The 22,532-nt window shown below is 45.3% G+C and overlaps 1 protein-coding gene across 1 annotated transcript in view; it reads left to right on the forward strand.

Moving 5' to 3' along the window:
• The window catches only part of LOC135094826 (uncharacterized), an 82,255-nt gene that overhangs the window by 44,704 nt on the left and 15,019 nt on the right, over positions 1-22,532 (forward strand). The window contains exons 34-71 of the mRNA XM_063995234.1: positions 58-261; positions 780-955; positions 1,655-1,803; positions 2,318-2,445; positions 3,242-3,448; positions 3,613-3,752; positions 3,882-4,018; positions 4,170-4,300; positions 4,571-4,746; positions 5,517-5,727; positions 6,122-6,202; positions 6,600-6,706; positions 6,806-7,043; positions 7,402-7,629; positions 8,383-8,511; positions 9,090-9,175; positions 9,771-9,901; positions 10,051-10,169; positions 10,340-10,534; positions 10,799-11,018; positions 11,289-11,405; positions 11,768-11,910; positions 12,337-12,444; positions 12,567-12,743; positions 13,000-13,135; positions 14,087-14,207; positions 14,455-14,715; positions 15,089-15,212; positions 15,817-16,007; positions 16,417-16,555; positions 17,134-17,242; positions 18,094-18,189; positions 18,832-18,948; positions 19,799-19,876; positions 20,303-20,504; positions 20,736-20,954; positions 21,296-21,569; positions 21,920-22,100. Coding sequence (XP_063851304.1) covers positions 58-261; positions 780-955; positions 1,655-1,803; positions 2,318-2,445; positions 3,242-3,448; positions 3,613-3,752; positions 3,882-4,018; positions 4,170-4,300; positions 4,571-4,746; positions 5,517-5,727; positions 6,122-6,202; positions 6,600-6,706; positions 6,806-7,043; positions 7,402-7,629; positions 8,383-8,511; positions 9,090-9,175; positions 9,771-9,901; positions 10,051-10,169; positions 10,340-10,534; positions 10,799-11,018; positions 11,289-11,405; positions 11,768-11,910; positions 12,337-12,444; positions 12,567-12,743; positions 13,000-13,135; positions 14,087-14,207; positions 14,455-14,715; positions 15,089-15,212; positions 15,817-16,007; positions 16,417-16,555; positions 17,134-17,242; positions 18,094-18,189; positions 18,832-18,948; positions 19,799-19,876; positions 20,303-20,504; positions 20,736-20,954; positions 21,296-21,569; positions 21,920-22,100 — 5,986 coding nt within the window. The remainder of the gene's footprint in view (positions 1-57; positions 262-779; positions 956-1,654; positions 1,804-2,317; positions 2,446-3,241; positions 3,449-3,612; positions 3,753-3,881; positions 4,019-4,169; positions 4,301-4,570; positions 4,747-5,516; positions 5,728-6,121; positions 6,203-6,599; positions 6,707-6,805; positions 7,044-7,401; positions 7,630-8,382; positions 8,512-9,089; positions 9,176-9,770; positions 9,902-10,050; positions 10,170-10,339; positions 10,535-10,798; positions 11,019-11,288; positions 11,406-11,767; positions 11,911-12,336; positions 12,445-12,566; positions 12,744-12,999; positions 13,136-14,086; positions 14,208-14,454; positions 14,716-15,088; positions 15,213-15,816; positions 16,008-16,416; positions 16,556-17,133; positions 17,243-18,093; positions 18,190-18,831; positions 18,949-19,798; positions 19,877-20,302; positions 20,505-20,735; positions 20,955-21,295; positions 21,570-21,919; positions 22,101-22,532) is intronic.

Genomic DNA, 22,532 nt, shown 5'->3' on the forward strand with positions numbered 1-22,532 from the left:
CCTCATCACCACACTTATAAATCTGACCATCATCACACCACATCACTGTCCTTCCAGTTATCCAAGGTGGTGGAGATGCCAGAGGAACCACCGTGTACCTTCCACATGTCCCTTCTGGAGAAGCTAGCAGAGGTGGAGGGGGTGGAGGAAGGCAGTGAGGGAATGAAGCTTCTCAACAAAACTATTCTCTTTCTTTGCGACAACTCCACTCAGTCGTCCCTCTGGAGACAGCTGCACCCAGGCTACCCTCCGGTCATTATGGTCAGTGGCAGGTGTTGTCTTTCTCCCTGTGTGGTGGTGGAGCATTGAAGGTCCTCTACATGTCACTCAGGCCTTTTGTAGAGATCTTGCTGCATGCTGGGGTCTAACTTCATCATTTTTCCTTTCTCTCTCTCTCTCTCTCTCTCTCTCTCTCTCTCTCTCTCTCTCTCTCTCTCTCTCTCTCTCTCTCTCTCTCTCTCTCTCTCTCTCTCTCTCTCTGTTCCTTTATTTTCTACCATTTCTATGTCTTCCTTACTCGCTGCTCTATGCTCTCTCAACTGCCATTATTTCCTACCATTTCTTTATCTTCCTTACTCTCTACCATAATTTTCCTCCTTTCTGTCTCATCTCGTATTTTCTACCATTTGTTTGTCTTTCTCAACCTCAACTCTCTTCTCTACTCAATGGTTTTCCTCCTGTCTCCCTCAACCTCTTTTATTTTCTGCCCATTCTTTGCCATTCTCACTCTCTCGTCACATACCAAGATTGAACTCACACCCACCTCTCTCCTCCTCCAGGGTGAGGTTGTGGCTGTGGATGCAGCAACCCTCGGCCACCTGCTGACAGACGTGTGGAGGGGCGTGGCGGATGCAGTGAAGGGACGGCATCCAAGAGGGGCCTTCCACCCCCCGCCTTGGCTTGCAGAGAAGCGCTGGGATGGGGTGTACCAAAAACTGCGGAATTTTACCAAGAGGTGTGTGTCAGGATTGTAGTCAGTAATGCTTTGCTCTCTCTCTCTCTCTCTCTCTCTCTCTCTCTCTCTCTCTCTCTCTCTCTCTCTCTCTCTCTCTCTCTCTCTCTCTCTCTCTCTCTCTCTCTCTCTCTCTCTCTCTCTCTCTCTCTCACCATGACTGTTTTCAAAGGCCACAGAGATGATCAGCTAGGTTCTCAAGAGTGGTTCTTCTGTTGGTAATGTAGAAATGTTGTTAATCTGTCACTAGAACCACAGAATGCCCTTAAAAACCTGTGTCACTTCAACTGGAGTCTTGAAAGTAGTAGAGGTGTGGTGCTGGAGTGTTGCAGAAAATTAACCTTATTCTCCTTTTTTATTTGTCTTTATTTCAGCATGAGCAGAGATTGGTGCATGTGAATTTAGAAATAAAGGAATCCATTATATTTTCCCCTTGAACCTAAAGAAAAAATTATTTCTTGACCCTAAATCCCCAGAAGTCATTATTTTTTGTCCCTTGAATCTCTGAAACCCATTATTTCTTGTCCCTAAACCTCCAGAACCCATTATTTCTTGCTCCTGAAGCCCAGAACCCATTATTTCTAAAATACTCCCAGAACCTATTCTCATCCTTTACCCCCTGAACCCTTTCCTTCTCACCCTTTACCTTCCTTTACCTTCCTTTACCCTTTCCTTCTCACCCACGTCGTCCCTCTGTTGCAGGCCACTGGGGGAGCTGGTGCCGGAGATGGCCTTCCTGGGGCTGTCGGCTGCCCACACACATTCCCCGCCCTCATGGGTAAACAACACCTTGCCATTGGTCGCCTCTGTGGTGTACCAGCTGTCCCACCGCCTCGCTCAAAGCATTAATGGTGGGTGGTGCATCTGTAGGGTCTGTGTTTATATGTAGTAGGGAATAGTGGTTTTGTTCTTTGATTTCTATTATTTTTTTCCCTATTGTTGAACTTTATTTTCTTCCCTCATTTTCAAGCAAGCAAGGAAGAATTCTTTTGTCTTTTCAAGGTACTTTTATAGGTGCAGGGTAGGGAATGGTCTCATTATGAAGGGATAGAGGGAAACAAATGTGTGCTGTGGGGCCTTGCTGTGGATGTGTATGGCCAGCTGTGGTGTGCCTAAGCTTGTGGAGTGTAGGATGGTCCACAAGACTGTCCCTTCCACCAGGAACTGAAGGAACTGAGAGTGAATGATATGTGTGAGTGTGGTGCTTTATCTGGGCCACTGCATTGGATTGCTTGGCCTAGTATAGAGATAAAACACACCCTTTATAATCATTCATTACAACTGCATTTCCCTTGTTATATCAGAGAGGACAAAACACACCCTTTATAATCATTCATTACAACTGCATTTCCCTTGTTATATCAGAGACGACTGGCACTGTGGACCTGTCAACAGCAGTGCAGGACCTGGGCAGTGTGAAGGAGGTGGTGGCATTCATGGCTCCCAGGCTGCCAACCCTCACGTCCCTGGCTCTGTGGTTCCCCGAGTCATATGTGAGTGGTGTGTGGTTTGTAATGGCTCATTGCTGCTTGACACAACTTTCCTCAGTCACTAATCACTCAGAGACACTACCTCTTGTTCAACTTCAAACATTATACCAATCAGAAACTGTGGAATGTATTAATTTTTAGCTCCTTCATGCTTATAAAAATTTTACACATTATTTTTAGTGCTGAATTGTTGCTAGTGTCACAAACATCTTGAATAATAATAAATCATTTCAATGCACAGAATTATTAACTAGACACAAAATTTCTAACTGCTCTTTACTCTTTACTGGCAGTGACGTTGTTCAAAATTGTCACTCGGTACTTGTGCCAAGCTGTTGTGTCAAGTGTAAGGAGGACCCAGGGGTGTTGAAGGGTTGAAGGGCACCGCAGTATAGGTTACAGGTTTATTTATTTGTGTGTTTTTTTAGGTTTCGTGTCTGTTGTGCTTTCTTCTATATTTCAGTTTTTATTTTTTTTTCCCTTTGTTTCTTTACAAATTTCTAAAGTCAATTTTTTCTGATAGCATAGTTATTTATTTATTCATTTATTTTATGTCAATCTCCTTTTGAACGTGTTCTGCTTTAATGCTATGAGTATTATTATTGTTATCTTTTATTTATATTTACTTATCCTTTCTCTCACTTTTGTGCTCATTTTGGTATAACTTCCATATTTACTCATATTTTTCTATCTTTTTACATCTTTTTTTTTGCTCTACTATACATTTTAATATTTTGTTGTTATTTCCCTCAACCTTATTTTTCTCTGCAGCAGAATTCATAATCTCTTTGTTCCTCAGGCCAGCTGGAAGTTCTTCCGAGGAGACCATTGGGTTGAGATACTAGAGGAGATGTGTGAGAGAGGACCTCAGCTGCTCCTCCTGCACCCCAGACTCCCACAGCAGGAGTGGGAGGCCTTAAGACACACATTCTGCAACCTTTCACTTCCCCAGCTGGGTGAAGACCTCAACCCACTGTTCAATGTGACAGAAGTTATGAAGGGTGAGGTAAGTCAAGGCTCTCCTGTTCTCTGCTGGCTCTGTGTATCACCAGTTTACTCCTTTTCCTTCTTCTTTTCTCATTTTTCCTCTTGCTTTTGTGTTTTGTGTTGGTGTTTCTTGATAGACACGGATTGAAAAGTGGTGAGTTAGGAGGCCATCTCTCTCCACAGACGGTGGACTTGAACAAGGTGAAGGAGGCAGTAGGGGAGCTGATAAGGAGTCTGGCATTCCTGGACCCCTACAAGCTGGAGGAACCCTTCTCCAGCAATGCCTACACACTCACCACGACTCGCCTCGGCCCAGTGCTAAGGTGAGGCCACACAGGGTCCAGGAATGGGGGGATGTGGGGGGAGTAGAAGTCACATCAACTGTTGTAAGAGTCTCACCCATCAAACATGCAGAAAGAGAGTGTGCTGAGAGGGTATTGGTTCCTCCACAGAATCATTCAGGGCACGCTGGGACAGTTGATCTGGCTGCGTCGAGGGACAATGGAACGAATGAGCAAGTCGTCACAGCACCTGGCAGCACACACCTTTGCAATGCTCATGGGAGCTGTGGATCCAATCACCTCAGACAGTAAGGGTGGTGCTGCTGTTGCTGTGTTGGAAAACATTAATTTTAGACAGCCATCTGCATGTCTGAATCCTGAAAATCTTGAGATATTATTAGGTCAACTTGCTAAAACTATCCTTGCAAAGCCATGTTGATGAGTGCCTCTGCCCTTCAGGAGATCACAGCCTGCTAGAGAGACTGGTAGACCCTGACCTGTTCCTGCAGCTGGTCAAGGATTACCAGAACATTCAGCAGCACATGAGGGATGCAGTAGTGAGCCATGTTAAACCTCCCAACTATGACTCTGTAACTAAGCATGTCTTTTGTACCAGTGCATGACAGATCTTGACTTGCTCTTGTTAAGATATCAGTGTTCAGTCTTTGCACAGTTTATCTCTAACTAAAAGTGATGGATGGAAGATTGTGTGGACTTGTATGTAACATGGTTGGGTTAGAAGGAGGTAATTTGTGATAGATAGAAGATTGTGTAGACTTGTATATAACTAGACTTGTATATAACTAGTTTATGAGAGAATATTCTTCAAAGATTCTAGCAATTCACATAATATTTTGCAGAGCGAAAGATACCCGTTGTACGGCCAGGTGTACTCCGACACATATGCAACCCTGCTCAACCTGACGGAATCCCTGGCAGTGCCCCGTGTGCCAGGAGGTGGGATGCCACCGGGAGAGTTGGTGGAGGCCATCCTGTACAACACGCTCTATAATGGAGGAGAGATCATCAAAATTCAGTGCGTGAATAACAACAACATAGTGTCCATCATCTACCTCCACCTATCACATCTCCAGTTCTCTCCACCTCTCTAATGCAAGAGTTAACCAGTATTCTCAGTCATTCATCCATTTTTCTGGTAAACTCTGGCTCTCACTGCCTGCTTTTGTATTTTCTTCTCCCTATGACTTTTTAAGACATACTTTAATTTTGGATGATCCTTTTGACCTTTCTTCTATGACTGGCACCTCAGTGGGTTTCTTTTTCTTTTTCTTTTTCTTTCTTTTTCTTTTTTTTTTTTTTTTTTTTTTTTGCCCTTGGCTGGTGTCCCTCTTACTTTGAAAAAAAAAATTTTCTTTGTGGTCTTTGCAGTGCTCATCATTTCAGTTCATTAGCCAGTATGTTAATTTGTTTAGTTTATAGCCACTACTCCAGTGAACTCCACTTGTACATAGGTACTAGCTAGATCGCTGTTTCTTCAGAGCAGAGATGGAAGTGTTTTGAGTATTGAATGAGACACCCTGCATGTAGTGTCTTGTAAATACTTTAGCCATCTACTTCTGTCCATCTGTGTATATACCAGGCTGGCAATCCCACACAGGGCAGCCTAGGAAAGGTACCACACACACACACACACACACACACACGTCATTCAGCCTCAAGTGGAAGCCATTTACTTTTATATACTCTCACATCTTACACTCACCCAATCAAGTGAGCACACAAGCTGAAGCAAATCACTTGAGCAGCTTTACTGGCACCTCAACAAACCTAACTATTGCTCCACAGGAAAGATCTGACATGCAACTCATTCTTCGTGGAGGTAACTTTGAAGGGGGACTTTGTGGAGATGCAGCAGTTGGTGGAGGTGGTGGAGAGGCAGCTGCTGGGAAAGGTGGAGGAGCACGTGGAGCTCATGTGTCGCTTTCCATCCTCCAACCTGACGCAGCTGTTGAGGAGCCTGTGGGAGGAGCTGGGCTGGAGGGAGGAAGTGATCAAGGTGAGGAGTGTGTTGTGGTGGTGGTGTGTGTGTGTGTGTGTGTGTGTGTGTGTGTGTGTGTGTGTGTGTGTGTGTGTGTGTTACTCTTATAATGTTTTGTGTTTTGATCTTTCAGGTTTTATAGTGCAGTGGTGTGTCATTTAGTGTGATTTCTGTTTTTTTTTAGATTCACAATTAGAACAAAGTTAAGTAAGGTGTTTTGTGTTTTATCATCTATTGGACTGCTGCTCTATTTCTTTAATTATTCTCAAATTCATGCTTCTGCGATATCAAGAGATTTAATTTCACTGTAATTCTAAAAGCTGAGATCAATAAACATCTACCTATCTATCTGCGTGTGTGTGTGCTGACTGAAGTTTAAGGTACCTACCTTACTTTTCTGTGACTCCTTCAGGTGATAGAAAGTGCAGAGACCAGGAACACCACTGTCCTCTGTGCCACCTTGGTGGACCAGGTCATCGCCACTTATGAGAAGGTGAGTGGTGATGCTGATAGACAGGTGCATAAGATGATAGCCAGACACAGGTGAGGAGTGATGGCAGTGGAGGATGGCCAGGTAAGGGGATGGAGGCAATGCAGAATTGTGTCTATGGTTACTGTCATATTGGTGCTAAGAAAGTTTGAGTATTCAGTCAGTCAGTCAGTTTATCATTGGGTTTATCAAGGTTTTAATTATTCAGTCAGTCAGTTTATCATTGGGTTTATTAAGGTGTAATTATTCATTCAGTCAGTCACTTTATCATTTGTTTTTGTCAGAGTGTAATTATTTAGTCAGTCAGTCAGTTTACCCACATTTTCCAGTCTTTTAGTATGTATTCCTGTGCTCCACCTTGCATTCTAGAACTTGTCATTATTTCTCCCTACCTGTACAGTTCGTGGAAGTGGTGCAGCAGTATGAGAGGGATGAGGGGGCCAGGACACGCTTCACTGGCTGCCTGAGTGATGTCGTCCACTCTGATGCAGGACAGCAACTTATAGGGTGAGCTCCACTGCAGATGTCCTCCTGGTGCCTTGGAGTTTCATCTCACACACTGCCTCATAAAAACAACATTTCGACAAATCTCACTGGATATTTCAGGCTCATGGTGGCAACAGGGGACCTCCTCAGATCAGTCTCCACCTCAGCAAACCTTACAGGGATGTTTGCCTCCCTGAGATCGCTCCCCAGGATACCTCGGGCCCTGAGAACACTGGCATCCCGCGTGTCCGTCATGGTGCCGCTACAGGAGGTGCTGGTCAGGGATTATGACGAGAAGCTGAACATGAGTGGCAGAGTGTTGGAAGCCACGCAGCGACTCCTGGTGGATGTCAACAGGGTGAGAATGTGTCGCTTTGAGAGGACATGGAGACTTCTGCACTTTCTATCGTGTCTTTCCACTTGTTTATTTTATTTATTTTTTTCTATCCACCTCTCTAATGCAAGAGTTAACCAACATTCTCAATCTTTCATCTTTTGCTGGTAAATTCTGATGTTCCCTGCCTGCATCTGTAGTTCCCCACTTTCTATAACTTAAACTTTCAGGAAGGAAGTTACAAGACATCCTCCAGTTTTGAGTAATCCATTTGCCAATTTCTTTACAGACTGGCATCTTAGTGGCCATTTTTCTTCCTTTATTTAGACTAGTGCTCCTCTTATATATAAAAATCAAGTGTTCACAGTCATACGTTCCCCAGATTTACCCGGGTGATGTGGAGGAGCTGGCAGTGCTGAGTGAGACGCTGGAGGGGATGCAGAAGTGGTGGAAGGTGATGGAGGCTGAAGGGGCCAACCATTCCTCAATACAGGGCCCTGAGGAGGAGACACCCTTAGAAGTATTGTATGAGTTTGCCAAGAGCAGAGGGCCTGACGTGTTTGCTGCAGACCTCCTGGAGAATGTGAACTACACGTATCTTCTCAGTGAGGTGAGGAACAGAGACAGATAAGGACAGTCAGAGAAGGGAGAAGTTTTTGGAAGTGAGTGAGAGGAGGAGTGTAGCGGAGATAAGGACACAGAGAAGGGAGAAGTTTTAGGAAGGAGTGAGTGAGAGGAGAAGTGTAGCACAGATAAGGAGACTCAGAGAAGGGAGAAGTTTTAAGGAGTGAGTGAGAAGAGGAGTTTAGCAGAGATAAGGACACAGAGAAGGGAGAAGTTTTAGGAAGAAGTGAGTGAGAGGAGAAGTGTAGTAGAAATAAGGACAGTCAAAGAAGGAAGTGTTTTGGAAGAAGTGAGTGAGAGGAGCAGTGTAGCAGAAATAAGGACACTCGGAGAAAGGAGAAGTTTATGGAAGTGAGTGAGAGGACGAGTGTAGCGGAGATAAGGACACTCAGAGAAGGGGAAAATCTTGTGTCATGTTGTGTGGTAGTGCAGTGGCAAACATGATTGACTCACTAAAGACTGGATGCTGGCCTAACCACCTCAGTGACTGTATGTTTAATAAGCTGTAGTGGAAGTTATTTGGAGTTTTCAGGTGTACTTTTCTTGATGCTAGTGATAAGGTATGAACAGTCTTGTGGATCACTGTACTATACCCCAGGAGCTTAGGCCTAACACAGCTGGCCACACAAATCCACGAGGCCTGGCAGATAAATAGAAACACTGCACAACAAAAGACAATAAAGAAAAGCATGAAAAGACGTAAAAAATTTGTACGGTTTCTATTATTTCTCATTTGCAGGTGGATAATATGAGGATGAAGGCTATTTTGTCTCTCACCTGGCTGGAATCCCTCATCTCCCATCTCTTTGTTGCTGTCGAGAGTCTGACGGTGCTTAGTCGGTCGGGAGGTGTCATGGATCTTGATAAGGTAATTGCTGACAAGTCGCTGTGTTGCCTTTGCTTTTATTTTGTTGTTTATGTCTCTCGTGGTTTATTTTTCTTTGGTTACTTTTTTTCTTCATCTTCTTATGTTTTTTTTGGACTTTTCTTATGTGTGTTTCTCTTTGCTTCTTTTCTTCATGTACTTTTCTTCTTTTCTCTTCTTAGTATGATTTTTTGTTTTGCTTCTTTTCTTCATCTACTTTTCTTCTTTCTCTTCTTAATATGATTTTTTGTTTTTGTTTGTCTTCTCTTCTTTTCTTCAGACTTTTCTTATTATAATTTTTTGTTGTGTATGTTTTTCTTCACTTCTTTTCCTTCATATACTTTTCTGTTACTACTACTACTACTACTACTAAATTATCATAATCATTATCATCATCATCATTGTCATTCTTATCCTCTCCTTCTTCTTCCTCTTCCTTCTTCTCCATCATCATTTACTTATTTTTCCATTTTTACAAGCCAATACACAAACTTTCACATACAAATCAATATCTCACTTGCTTAATCGACAGAATTTGTTTATCAATTGTAACATTTTATTTACTCGTATTCCTTTTTCAGATGATTAGCAGGGAGGACCCAGTGGCATTCCTCTCAGAGTCTGTTGAGTTTATACACCTGGAGCAGTGGAGCCACCTAGCCAAGAGGTGAGGGAGGTCCTGGGGTGGTGAAGGTGGTGGTGTGCCAGTGTCAAAGAGGATATGTGAGGATGGTGTGTGAGAATGGTGTGTGGCAGGGATTTACATCAATGTATATCTTTGTAGTCACTATAGGCATTTTCCATGGATGTATGTGGCCAGCCATGGTGTGCCTAAGGTCCTGTGGTGTAGTAGGATGGTCCACGATGCTGTCCCTTTGTCCCCCACAGCTGACGAGGCTAAGAGTGTGAATGATGTGTGTGTGCTTTGTCTTGCCTGCTGTGTGGGATTGCCAGCCTAGTATAAAGATAGACAGGCAGGAGTGTGCACTAGCCAGGGTCATCTATCACTGGTAAAAACAAGTAGACACCATAATTAGAGTCTTTCTTAAGCTGTCTTTTTCAATCAAGGCATTTTCTACACTAACAAATATACGTTTGCATTAATATTTGGACTGCAATTATTTTCTACCAGCATTGTTTCATATATCTATATTCTTTATTGTTCAATGGCTTAACCATCCATTATGAACTTGTATAATTATGATCTATAAAACTATTACTACTGTTACTCCTACAACTGCGTGTTTGTGTGTGTGTGGCAGCTTCCAGGGCCTGTTGGAGGAAGGGGTACCACTTCTGACGGGGTCACAGCTGGGGGAGGACCTGCAGAGTGTGGTGGATGGCGTGAACAGCATTGTGGCGGTGCGGGACATGGGACTTCTCGACTTCAATGGTGAGAAGGAACGACTTGCTTGCTGTGTGTTGAGGCAGAATGTAGCTGATGGCTTTTTACTGAGTCTGGTACACTTCCTGCTCCTTTAGTGTATCTCCTGTCTTTATTATCTCTGTCTTTCTCTTTCTCTCACGTCCCCCTCCTTCCAGTGCCTGTCACCTCCTTCATCGTCAACTGGACAGGGCTGGAGGACTACCTGCTGAGGGACCTGAAGATGGAGCCCAGTGTAGTGGATGCCTTGGCCACTGCACAACTCAACCTCCTCTCAGTAAGCTGGCTGTTCTGTGGCAAAGAAGAAAATTGCTAGATATAAATATACTTCTACATTGCTTATCTCATATTGCTTATCTTGAATACCACAGTAGAGTGATTTGAATGAGTGATAAAGCTTAGGAACCCATAATATAGTTTAACATGTTGCTTCTTTGTTATGCACAGCTGCTGTCTCTGGAGGGGTCATCAGTGGAGGAGATGCTGTGTGGGGGCCACCAGATGGGCCGCCTGGTGGTGCTGCCAGCCAACACAGAGGTCACCCCTGCACAGCTCAGCTCTGCCCTCTGCTCTACCAACGACACCCAGGCCCTTGCCACCTCCTTCCTCTCACACCTCAACCTGACTCCACTCATGACACTGGTAAGTACTTGTGTGTGTGTGTGTGTGTGTGTGTGTGTGTGTGTGTGTGTCATCATCCAGAAGTGAAGCAAGTCAAGAATAAACTAACTTGCCACATAACATCAGTATTTTTCCTTATGGTTCAATGACTTACAAGTATTACAGGATATTTTCTACGCCTCCTCATTGTGTTGTCTATCCTTAATTTTTCCTGGTGGGGTTGGATGGCTTTTGAATTTCATCAGGATGTATTGTACACCTTCACATTATGTTCTTTATCCACAGCTCACCAGGTTTGGAGTCAATGCCAGCCTGTCCTCCCACGGCTTGAGTCTCGAGGAGGTGGCCAAGGCGATAAAGAACGTAACAGAGGTATCTGAGTACCTGCCCACAATCCTCACCACCCTGAGAGCCTTCCACAACCTGTCCGAGATCCTGCTTGCCCCTCCACAGGCTGAGATGCTCGTGGACAATAGGACAGTGGCCACCATTGGGGACATTACCTGTGAGTTTTGGTTGGGGATTGTGTGCCTGGCTGGGTAGAAGAAAGTTTTTTTTTATGATTTTGTGGGTAAAGAGAATGTGAGAGTTTTGAGTGAGTGTTGCTTGTGTCTTGTGGGTGTAAAGCAATGCCATACACCTACCATACACCTCCATCCATGCCATCCTTCCCCTTATCCAACATTGCCTTCTGCAGCCCCTACCCAATGCCATACACCTACCATACACCTCCATCCATGCCATCCTTCCTCTTATCCAACATTGTCTTCTGCAGCCCCTGAGTTCCTGGAGCGTGCCGGCCAAGCTCTGTGTGGCCGGCCCCTCACACTGATGCCCGACAGGTTACAACTGCAGAAAACCAAAGGAAAGAAGAGTTCCTCGTCTGGTGAAGGTGAGGGCAAGATTGGGGGTGAAACTGGTGGTGGCTGTGGGTGACATCATGGAGGGGCAGGGGTTAGCAGTGTATGTTGTTTGGTCTTGCTGTGGATGTACCTTGCATCTGCTGTGGTCTCGGGATTAGAGTAGGTGCAGGGTACAAAACGGTGTCATTATCAAGAAGCAGGGGTAGACCAGTGTGTGTTGTGGGGCCTTGCTATGGATGTGTGTGGCCAGCCTTGCTGTGCCTAAGCTCCACGAGACTGTCCCTTTCCACTGGGGGCCGACCGGCTGAGAGTGTGAATGGTGTGTGTGTAAGTGTGCCTCCTTCACCTCCATCACTCCTCCCATCACCTATCACTCCCTCCACCTCCCCAGAGCTGGGTGTGTGTGAGAGGCTACACGAGGACCTGCGTTCTCTGCCTGGCGGTGGGCTGCTCTTCCACTACATTAAGCCTCTTCTCACTGGAAAAATATTCTTCACTCCTGACAACACCATCACCAGAGCCATCATTGCCCAGGTGTGTTTGACTCTGTGTTTACCCAGGTGTGATATGCAATTGCTGGGATGCGCTGGTGTGGGTCATCTCTTATATCTATTTATCTAGGCCTTCAGATGTTGGATACTCACTGTTACTGCCTTATGCTGGTCTGGTTCATGTCATGTCTTCTTTTATCGAGGCCCTCAGTTGGTGTATGCTTGCTAATATTACCTTAAGTGTATTCCTAAGTTGTGTATCATTTATTCAGTCTTTCAGTTATACGTATTGGCTGATATTACCTTACGCTGCTTTGGTTCATGTCGTATCTTCAGTAATCTAGTCCCTCAGTTGGTGTATACTCGCCAGTATTGCCTTCTGAAGTGTATCCATTAGTTGTATATTTCTGCAGTGATCAGTATTTGTATGTGTGAGAGAGACACACATGACATCCCTTGTCCCTCACAGGCCAATGAGACGTTTGAGGCGGTGGACCGACAGCGACAGAACCTCAAGAAGATGTCCCAGGAGGCAAAGGGCATGACAAGCTCCTCCACCACTGAGTTTGACCTGAAGGTTTGTGGACAGATCAACATTCAGATGCACCACACACTTGGATGGATTTTCACCAGTGTGGATGTGAAATATGGCTAGGAGTAAAATATTTAGGAAACGTGTAAACAACTTGTATTTTGCAGCGGCTGGAGGAGGCCCTGCAGTCTCCGTGGGTGCAGGGAGCCATGAAGGAGCTACTGCAGTCTGTTCCTTCACCCGTCTCCTCCCTTGACTTCTCCTCCTTGCCATCCATCCCCTCCCTCATGGCTAACCTGAAGGAGGCCACCCCACAGCTCCTGGAGTCCTCTGAGTTGGTCAGGGTGAGTACATGGGGAGTTGGGTCATACTGCAGTGCCAATAATGACCTGTATTGTGGCAGTGGTAGTGGGGAGTTGGGCCAGAATCAGTGCCAAGAAATTACCTTTGTTGTGGCAATGGCAGTGGGGACCCAATAAGACAATAAAAAACTCTAAATAATATTTTAACACTAAAAAGATGGACACAAAACGACTAAACTAACTCTTGCATGAATCTCACACCCACTGATGCACCACCTCCTCTTTTGATGCCCGGCAGGAGTTCTCCGACGTGCTGGAGGTCGGGGTGAGTCTCATGTCCTGCATGCAGCTCCAGAGGTTCATCCCAGTGAGCAATGAGAGTCAGCTGCTGGAGGAGGCACATGAGGCAGTGGAGAGGAGGGAGTTCCTGGCAGGTAAGTCGTTCTTTTGCCTCTAGTTATCTTGTCTAAATTCTTGTACTATTTATTGGTATTTGGTACATCTTTCCTTCATTGTCAATCACTCTGGGATATTTCTTCTCTTTCTACAGCCATCCGCAAACATTGTACTACCTAGACATTGCAAGTTCTGTTCTTTTCATCCCTTTCTTTCATACAGGTACTTATAAATGTTTAATAACTTGCTTCTAGTGCTGTGAAGTGTTGCATATCACAGTGAGAGGGTTAACTGTTGAGAGAGAGACAAAGGTGTTAGAAAGGAAGTTTATTCCAGACCATCTTCACTCTTGGCTTCTTCAGGTTAATAGAGACAAAGGTGTTGGGAAGCAAGTTAACGAATTTTATTTCCAACCAGTTTCTCTCTCTCTCTCTCTCTCTCTCTCTCTCTCTCTCTCTCTCTCTCTCTCTCTCTCTCTCTCTCTCTCTCTCTCTCTCTCTCTCTCTCTCTCTCTCTCTCTCTCTCTCTCTCTCTCTCTCTCTCTCTCTCTCTTTCTCTCTCTCTCTTGACCTTCACCCCAGTCACAACACTGTTATAAACTCTGCATGGACACTCAGAAAAGTCAGAACTAGTTAATTTTATCTCTTTCCCTTCCTGTCCAAAAGTAGATTATAGTGAAAATGTCCTGCAGTGAAAAAGCTAATAATGTATCAGGCTTTGTGCTCTGATTATGATGTGATGGTGTCCTAAATGAATGTGATGTTAGGATGTAGTGGTGCCTCAAGTGTGTGTGGTGATGTGTTTTACGTGTGTGTGGTGATGTGTCTTAAGTGTGTGTGGCTGTGGTGGTGTCTTAAGTGTGTGGTGTTGTGGTGGTGTCCTAAGTGTGTGTGGTGTTGTGGTTTCCTAAGTGTGTGTGGTGTTGTGGTTTCCTAAGTGTGTGTGTTGTTGTGGCGGTGTCCTAATGGTGGTGTGTGTTCCTCCCGCAGGCGTTGTGTTCCAGGGTGTGGGGGAGAGCGGCAGCACAGAGACTGTCCTGCCAGCTGACCTCACTTACACCATCCGAGTCGATTACAGCAAGAGCCCTCCAACCTTCCTTCTCGGACCCAAGTATGCACACACACACACACACACACACAAACACACACACACACACACACACACACACACACACACACACACACACACACACACACACACACACACACACACACAGTAGTAGTAGTAGTCGTAGTAGTAGTAGTAGTAGTAGTAGTAGTAGTAGTTCACACACACAGACACACACACACACACACACACACACTTTATATATACTTACAAACAACTTAATAGCCCACCTACTCTACCTCCTCTTTAGGTTCTGGCGTCCTGGTCCATACTCTGACGTGGCTTTCTACATGAGGTACCAGCAGGGCTTCATACAGCTGCAGGAGACTCTGGAACGTGCCATTCTGAAGCTTTACCACCAGCAGGCCAAGGCAGGACAAGGGGCAGCAGGACAGCGGAGGAAGCGTTCAGCAGACTCCCCACTGCCACTGACAGAGGAGGAAGAGGACTTGTTGCTGAACCTCCCCGTGCACACCAAGCAGCAGCCATACCCATGCTACACCAAGGACGAGTGAGTGTTCCCCGAGTGTTGTTTTGCTCCTTGTCTGTTTTACTCTTTCCTTGACACAGAGTAATATTTGTGAAAAGAGAAAAGACAAGATTAGAAGGACACATAGTAAATAACTGTGTCTTTTATGTGATGTTTTTCTCTTTCCTTGACACAAAGTAAGTAATGTTTGACCAAGGAAAGAATGACACATGACATAATGAAAACGAAAAAAGGTATCCAGAATTTGCATCAGTTTAATTGTTTATAATGAAGGAAACAGTATAGTGAAATCTTACTTGTAGTTTTAGTTGTGTTTATATGAAAAAACAAAAAAAACATGTTTCTTGAATGTTGGTAACCTTGTGTGCGTGTGTGTGTGTGTTTGTGTGTCCAGCTTCCTGCAGATGGTGAATGAGTCGCCGGTGATGAGCTTCATCTTCTCGTTCCTGTCACTGGTGCTCTTCTCCACCTTCATCATCCAGCAGCTGGTGCAGGAACGCGAGTCACGTAACAAGCAGGTCAGCTCACCCCTCAACACTTGTGCAAACCATTCAGCTGAACCAAACTAACTCATTTGTTCCCAAGTCTGTTTTGTGTCTTTGGTGTCATGTTGTGTTCCTCTAAACTAGAGAAAACTAGAGAAACAAGTCCATCTCACCACAGTCCTTAACTCGTCGACTCACACTAGGCAGGAATAGTGTGTGTTTATGAGTGCTTCAGTGTCTTGTACTTTTATCAGGTCCACGTGTAATATTACCAGGTATGCTAAAGCTCCTGGGATGAGGTACGGTGGTCCATGAGACTGTCCCTTTCCACCGGGGGCTGACAGGGCTGAGAGTGTGCATGTTGTGTGTGTGTGTGAGAGTGTGTGTGGTGCTTTTATCTGGGCCAGCCTGTGTTGGATTGCCTGCCTGGTACATATATGAATAGATAGATTATTATTATTGACAAGGCTAAGAGTGTGAATGATGTGTATGTGTGTGTGTGTGTGTGTGTGTGTGTGTGTGTGTGAGTGTGTGGTGCTTTGTTTGTGCCATCCTGTGTGGTATATACATAGATACATAAATAGATGCATTTTTACTTAATCTTTTCATTCCTTATCATCCTGCATTCCTGTCACAGCTGCAAGAGGTGATGGGGCTGCGGCTGTGGCTTGACCATTTGGTGTGGCTGCTGTGCTCGCTGGTGCTGCTGCTCATCATCGTGCTGCTGTCTGCCTTCCTCCTCTCCTTCGGGGGACTCCAACCTCGGGCGGACTTTGGGCTGTTGCTGCTCTTCCTCTTCTGCTATGGCCTCAGTGTGGTGTCCTTCTGGTATGCATCTAACCATTTATTTTGGCTTAATGCAGTATCCGAGTATGTGCCTCATATCCCCTGAGTTTAATTATTTATTTTGCCTCAGTGTCATGTCCTTGTGGTATTGTTCCTTATATTCCCAAATTTAACTATTTATTTTGCCTTAATGTGGTGTTGAAGTACATGCCTAACTCTTTTCATCACACAATTCCCATTTATTAACTCTTTTTTTCCCACCAGTTAATATTTTTCACACGATTTCCAATTATGAACTCCTTTCCTCCCACCTGTTAACATTTCTCACACATTTTTCACGAGTATGTCTTTCCACTCCATTTCCCCTCACACAATACCTGCAAGTCCCCACGTATCATATGAACCAAGACACACCAGTACTAGGAACTTAACCAGCCTTCCACACCCACAGCTACCTGGTGGCCTGCCTGGTGCCGACAACAGTGCTGGCGGTGTTCACTGGAGTCATGTTGCTGCTGGTCTTCAACATTCCCTTCGTGTCCATCTCTGTCATCCAAGCCACTGTGCCTTTGAGTGCCCTTATAATGACTGTGAGTGGTGTGGGGGTGCAGGGATGGGTGGAGAGGGGGAGTTGAGGGGAGTGAGCAGTGGGAGAGGATTGGGTTAGGGGAGGAGAAATGAAGGAGGGAGTGGTGAGAGGGAAGGAAAGTGAGAATAGGGAAGGAGGGATGAAGGAAGGGAAGTAGAGGGAGAATTAGGGAAGGAGAAAGGCAGGAGAAAGTGGTGTGAAGGAAGAAAAGTGAGAATTAAGGGGAAGAGAAAGGAAGGAGGGAATGGTAGGGGTGAAAAGCAGGAGGGAGGGAAGGAGTGTTATAGTTAGGGGGAGGAAATAGGAAGGAGGAAGGGATGGTGGGAAGGATAAAAAAGAAAGAGGAAAGGTAGGATGTACTGTATTGTGTTTCCTTTAGTCCTTGTTAAGTAAAGGTATCTCAGCACCTCATCCTTGTCTCTTCCCTTCCCCCACTGTCTGCCTCTCTCTAAGTCCTTGTTAAGTAAAGGTATCTCAGCACCTCATCCTTGTCTCTTCCTTTCCCCCACTGTCTGCCTCCCTCTAAGTCCTTGTTAAGTCGTCTCAGCACCTCATCCTCGTCTCTTCCCTTCCTCCCAGTGTCTGCTTCCCTCGACCGCATTTGGTTTCGGCTTCCGCATCATCTGTCAGTATGAGCTGGTGGAGGAGGGTGCCAACTATGCCAACTTGTGGACTCCCCCAACCAAAGGTGAGAGAGAGAGAAACCGATTCATAGTAAATCTTTCCCTAAGATAATAATTTTTTCTCTAAAGCTGCAGTGTTAGAGAAATGTAGTGTTAGAAGGACTCTTGAAAACTGTTATTTCCTTCTGCACACCCACCCTGATTTCCTTTCAAGATGGTGGTGGACAGGCAAGTGTACTGAATGTGAAAAGTTGTGTTAGTGTGTCTTGGTTGTGTAAGAATAGGTTTTTCTTCTGCATTTTTAGGCTACATTTGACAAAAGTCGTATTACAGAAATTCACATAATTAATGTTGAGGGAAGAAAGAGTTCAGTTCACTTATCTTTTTTTGCACACAACCATTAGCCTTGACTGACACATGTTTGAATCATTAGTTGGGGAGATTTAAGCTTTCCTGTCACCACCAGCACTCATTACCACACTCCCATGTTAAGGCACTAGAGAACTGAGCTGTTCCGTCTCAACACTTACGCAAAACCCACTAGCTAGTTCCGTGATTGGCAGAGCATAGAAGGAAGAAGCTGCTTGGTGTCACTGAGGTGGAAGATGTTGCGTGTTTCACAGATGGATGACAAACGATGCGTATATTTCCTCATCTCCATCACGTCCCAGGCAGTGCACAGCCCCTAATCCTCCCACATCACAAACATCAAATTTGGATGATCCTTCTGACATCTCTTGGGACTGGCACCTCAATGGGCCTTTTTTTCTTTTTTTGTTTCCCATGGTCAGTGTTCTCTCGCTTGTTCATCTTGCCCCAAAAAATACCTTTACTCACAACTCTACTGTTAAGTCACTAGAGGGAGAGAATTTAGCCGTGCCATCACAACTCAGCACTCACAATTGTCCGCCCGTAGGCTCGGAGATGACGTTGGGCCTGGCCATCTCCATGCTGCTCCTGGACACACTCCTCTTCTTCGTCATCACCCTCATCACCACCCACCTCAGGAATGGTAAGCATCTCGTCGCCACAGTCCCTCAGAGGCTTTGTCAGGTGTGCTGCTAGAAGGTTTGGTCTGTGGGTGCAGGGTTCAGTTCATACAAAAGTTTATTACAAGCATGTGTTTGGTTAATGGATGTTCAGTTCTTCCAAAAGTTAATTATGTCTGTAATTTATTATGTAGAAGATTTATTGGGTTGTACAAAAATATCCTTAGCTTATCTATTTTGAGACAGTGACAGTTTGTTCCTGGGCAAAAAGTATGATGTTTTCAGTCATAAGCTACACAGTGAAGGGACTGCCAGTTATATCAATGGGCAGAACTAATCTATACTTAGCTTAACCTAACCTAATCCAGCCCTTGGATGAAAATATTGATGTTATTTCAATATTCAATTCAAGAACATAAGAAAATAAGGATTGGCACAAGAAACTGTCAGCCATACACATGACAGCCCCTGAATGGAGCACACCTGTCACACCTGTCATCCTCATCCATGAATATTTCTAGCCTTCTTTTAAAGCTCCCTTGTGACTCAGCACCAACAGCCTGATTATTGAGTCCATTCCATCCACCACTTCACTATACACTTAGCCACCAATCATTAAAAACTTACTGCTCCACATGTTGCACCTCATAGAACACTTTCTGCAGGTGCTCCTCGGCGCCGGCAAGGAGAGGGCAGTGCAGAGGCTGCCAACAACCGCTCCAGCTTTATGCAACACTTCTCAGGCAAACAGACTAATGATTTCACCCTCAACATGTTTCCAGGTACAGTGGGCATGGCTGCATGGTTGTGTGCCCCCAGCCACCCCGTGTGGGGCGGCATGTGCCCTGTGTACTAACCCTTGGTGGCAGCAGTGGCTGTCATCACCACTGGCCCTCTGAGTGTTGTGGCCCTGTTGATCCTCCTGAGATGCATCAGTAAAGGTGTGCCTCTGCCATTACGAGACTATTGACTGTTAAGAATTACTGTGTGTCTGGATTTTCTTTAGGAAGGTATAGCTCCAGTATATGAAGAGCTTTGCATTAGGAATAAGTTTTTGGTTGATTTGATTTATGATTTATTATTAGAGGCACACCCTTGTTGATGGGAGGACCAACACAGCCTGTGGCACTGCTCTCATCCTTAACTAACAAGCCCGTGCTCAGTGTCAAGCCACACCTCCCTCCTGTTCTCTAACCTCCTACAACCAGAAAAAAAACTAATCCCTTGACCATTTGTTACAGGTCACAAGGTTACTAACGTCCAACTAACCTGAATTACCAGACTTTCAATAATGACGTGATTGATACGTAATGTTTGCACTGCTCTTGAGTAACCAGAGAGAGGCATGTGTTCACAAACGCTTCGCTCTCTCACCACAACTATTTTCAAAGGCCACAGAGATGATCAGCTGAGTTCTCAAGAGTGCTTCTCTTGTTCGTAATGTAGAAATCTTGTTGATCTGTCACTAGAACCATGAAAGCACTCTTGATAACTCGTGTAACTTCAGCTGGAGCCTTTTGAAAGTAGTGGAGGTGCGGCACAGAAGTGTTTCAGAATACGACCCTGAGAACCAAGAACTGTACCGCACAAAACTAACCTGCCACCCCTGCTTTGTTCTCCCTTGCCTGCCAGAGTGCCGTGTGGCCGACCTCTCCGGGGCTCCTGACTCTAAGGTGGCGCCAGGCAAGGATGATGTGAGCTCCATAAAAAGTAAGGCATGGTGTTGTGTGTTCCCAAGTCAGTTTATTTATTTATTTTATCTATTTATCATTATAATTTTTAAAGAAGGGCACCAGTCTAGGGCAACAGAATGCAGAAAAATGCTCATTGAGGTGCCAGTTCATTTATTTGTTTATTTATTTATTTATTTATTTATTTATTTATTTATTGTTATTATTTTATTCTATTTCTTTAAGAGGGGTACTCTTCTTGCTCAATATATTCACTCTTCCTCTTCTTGAGTTCCATTTTTATGTTACTGGGTCTTCACAGCCTTCACTACATTCATTCCTCTTCTTCCTGACTTCCGTTTGTCTTCTATGGCTTCTTCACAGTTCTCACTATAACCACTTCTCTTCTCTTTCTTCTCCATTCTTCTACTGCATTCTCACACCTATCCTTGCATTCCCACATCAGAGGAGGCTGTGCATGTTGTTGACCTCGACCTGGGGCTGAAGCAGTCCCTCCAGAAGGGCCTGAGCATCACAGGACTGCGGAAGATCTACCACCAGGGTGACAGTGAGTCGCGGGTGGCAGTGGACGGCATGACACTTGACCTGTATGAGGGGCAGGTCCTCGCACTGCTGGGACACAATGGTGCAGGGAAGACCACCATCATGTGAGTCCCAGAGAGGCACTGTAGGGTCTTTGTGTAGCTTGTCATATTGTATCTCCTGCTGGTGTAAGATTTGCAAGTCCCAGAGAGGCAGTGTGTGGGTCTTATCAGATGTTTGGCCTGCTGGTGTCAAGATTTTTGGCAATGGCTCAGGCTCAAATGTGTTCCATTCTCATCTCTTGTCTCCTCAGCTCAACATTGACAGATGCATTTAATTTTCTCTTGTGTCCACAGCTCCATGTTGACCCATGAGGTGAAGCCAACAGCTGGCAAGATTGAGGTGTACGGTGAGGACACCAGCACCAGGGAAGGGTGGGAGAGGGCACGCCAGATGATTGGACTTTGCCCCCAGGAGTCAGTGCTCTTCCCTCTCCTGACAGTCGAGGAAACACTGGCTTACTATACGGCCCTCAAGCAGCACCCCTCAGATCCACCACCCACTGATGTCTCCAAGTAAGTGTGATAACCGTTGAGTAGTGTACAGTCACTTTGGAATGTTTGCATCCATGCCATGTATTAGTTTTGGTTGCAGCCATTCTTGTATTCTCCACAATTGATTTCTGGAACGTACTCCTGATTCTTTTCTGTTGTGTGCATCTGTCATTTGTCTTCTTATTGTCTCCAGCTCTTCTGATTTCCTTTGATGCATCATACAAACATTCATGGCCTTCCTATTGTCTCCAGCTCTCCTAATTCCCTTCTGATGTGTCATAGAAATGTTTATTGTCTTCCTGTTGCCTCCAGCTGTGGTGCTCCTCTAAATCTCTTCTGGTCCTAACACTCATGGCTTGCAGGGTGCTGGCCAACATGGATCTGCTGGAGCACCGATACTACCTGTCCCACCAGCTGTCAGAGGGGCTGCGCCGGCGCCTCTGCATGGCCCTGGCCTTCGTGGGTAACTCCAAGCTGGTGGTCCTGGACGAGCCCACCTCTGGCATTGACCCGGCAGCGCGCTCTGTCATGTGGGAGGTGATCAGCAACAATCGGAGTGGCCGAACCATTCTGCTCACCACACACCACCTGGATGAGGCTGAGACACTGGCTGACCGTGTGGCTGTCCTGCATAAGGTACACGCACACACACACACACACACACACACACACACACACACACACACACACACACACACACACACACACACACACACACACACACACACACACACACACACACACACACACACACACACACACACACACACACACACACACACACAAAACAAAACTGACTAGATTTTTTTTCTCCACTACTAGTTCTTCTCCTTTCAACACGCACACAAACATACACACACATAATAGAGCACAAACCAAAAAATACCAAATATGTAAATACTATAAAAAAATTTAGCTATCCGAGAACTAAACAATTGGCGACCTGGTGTATAGACAGAAAGACTTATTAATACTTATGTCTCCAGGGGCGGCTGCTGTGTGTAGGCTCCCCACTGGCCCTCAAGTCGGAGTATGGCATTGGCTACAGCATTACCCTCAGCAAGTCCACCCTGGCGCCTCCCTTGCCGCCCACTGACACCAAGACTGACACCCTGCACGCCTTCAAGGAAAAGTCTGCCCTCTCCTACTGTGAGCTGCCCTTGAAAGGTACACCAGCTTTAGACAACTCCGGAATATTGTTGGAGTCCCAGGTTACGAGTGGGTTTATATTAGATTGTGTCAGGGTTGTGGAGTTGGTAACCAAAACACCCGACTCCGACTTGTGACTCTGATCCCGTCCCTCCAGGTATAATGATTCCCAAAAAACGCAAAAACACTCGAAAACACCAAAAATGCTCAAGAACTTCACAAAAACACCATTTAAAACACACACACACACAAACACACACTTGCAAACACAAACACACACTTACAAAGACAAACACACACTTACAAACACCCTTATCACACCTACACATACTTAGCATACAGGGCTGTGGAGTTGCGGAGTTGTGGTCTGGATGTTTTTACTGACTCTGACTCCACGACTCAAACTCCACGGCGCTGGATAATGCAGAGTAGGGTACCAGAAAGTAACCT

Source organism: Scylla paramamosain, chromosome 47 (assembly GCF_035594125.1).
Source record: "Scylla paramamosain isolate STU-SP2022 chromosome 47, ASM3559412v1, whole genome shotgun sequence".
NCBI classification, from domain to species: domain Eukaryota; kingdom Metazoa; phylum Arthropoda; class Malacostraca; order Decapoda; family Portunidae; genus Scylla; species Scylla paramamosain.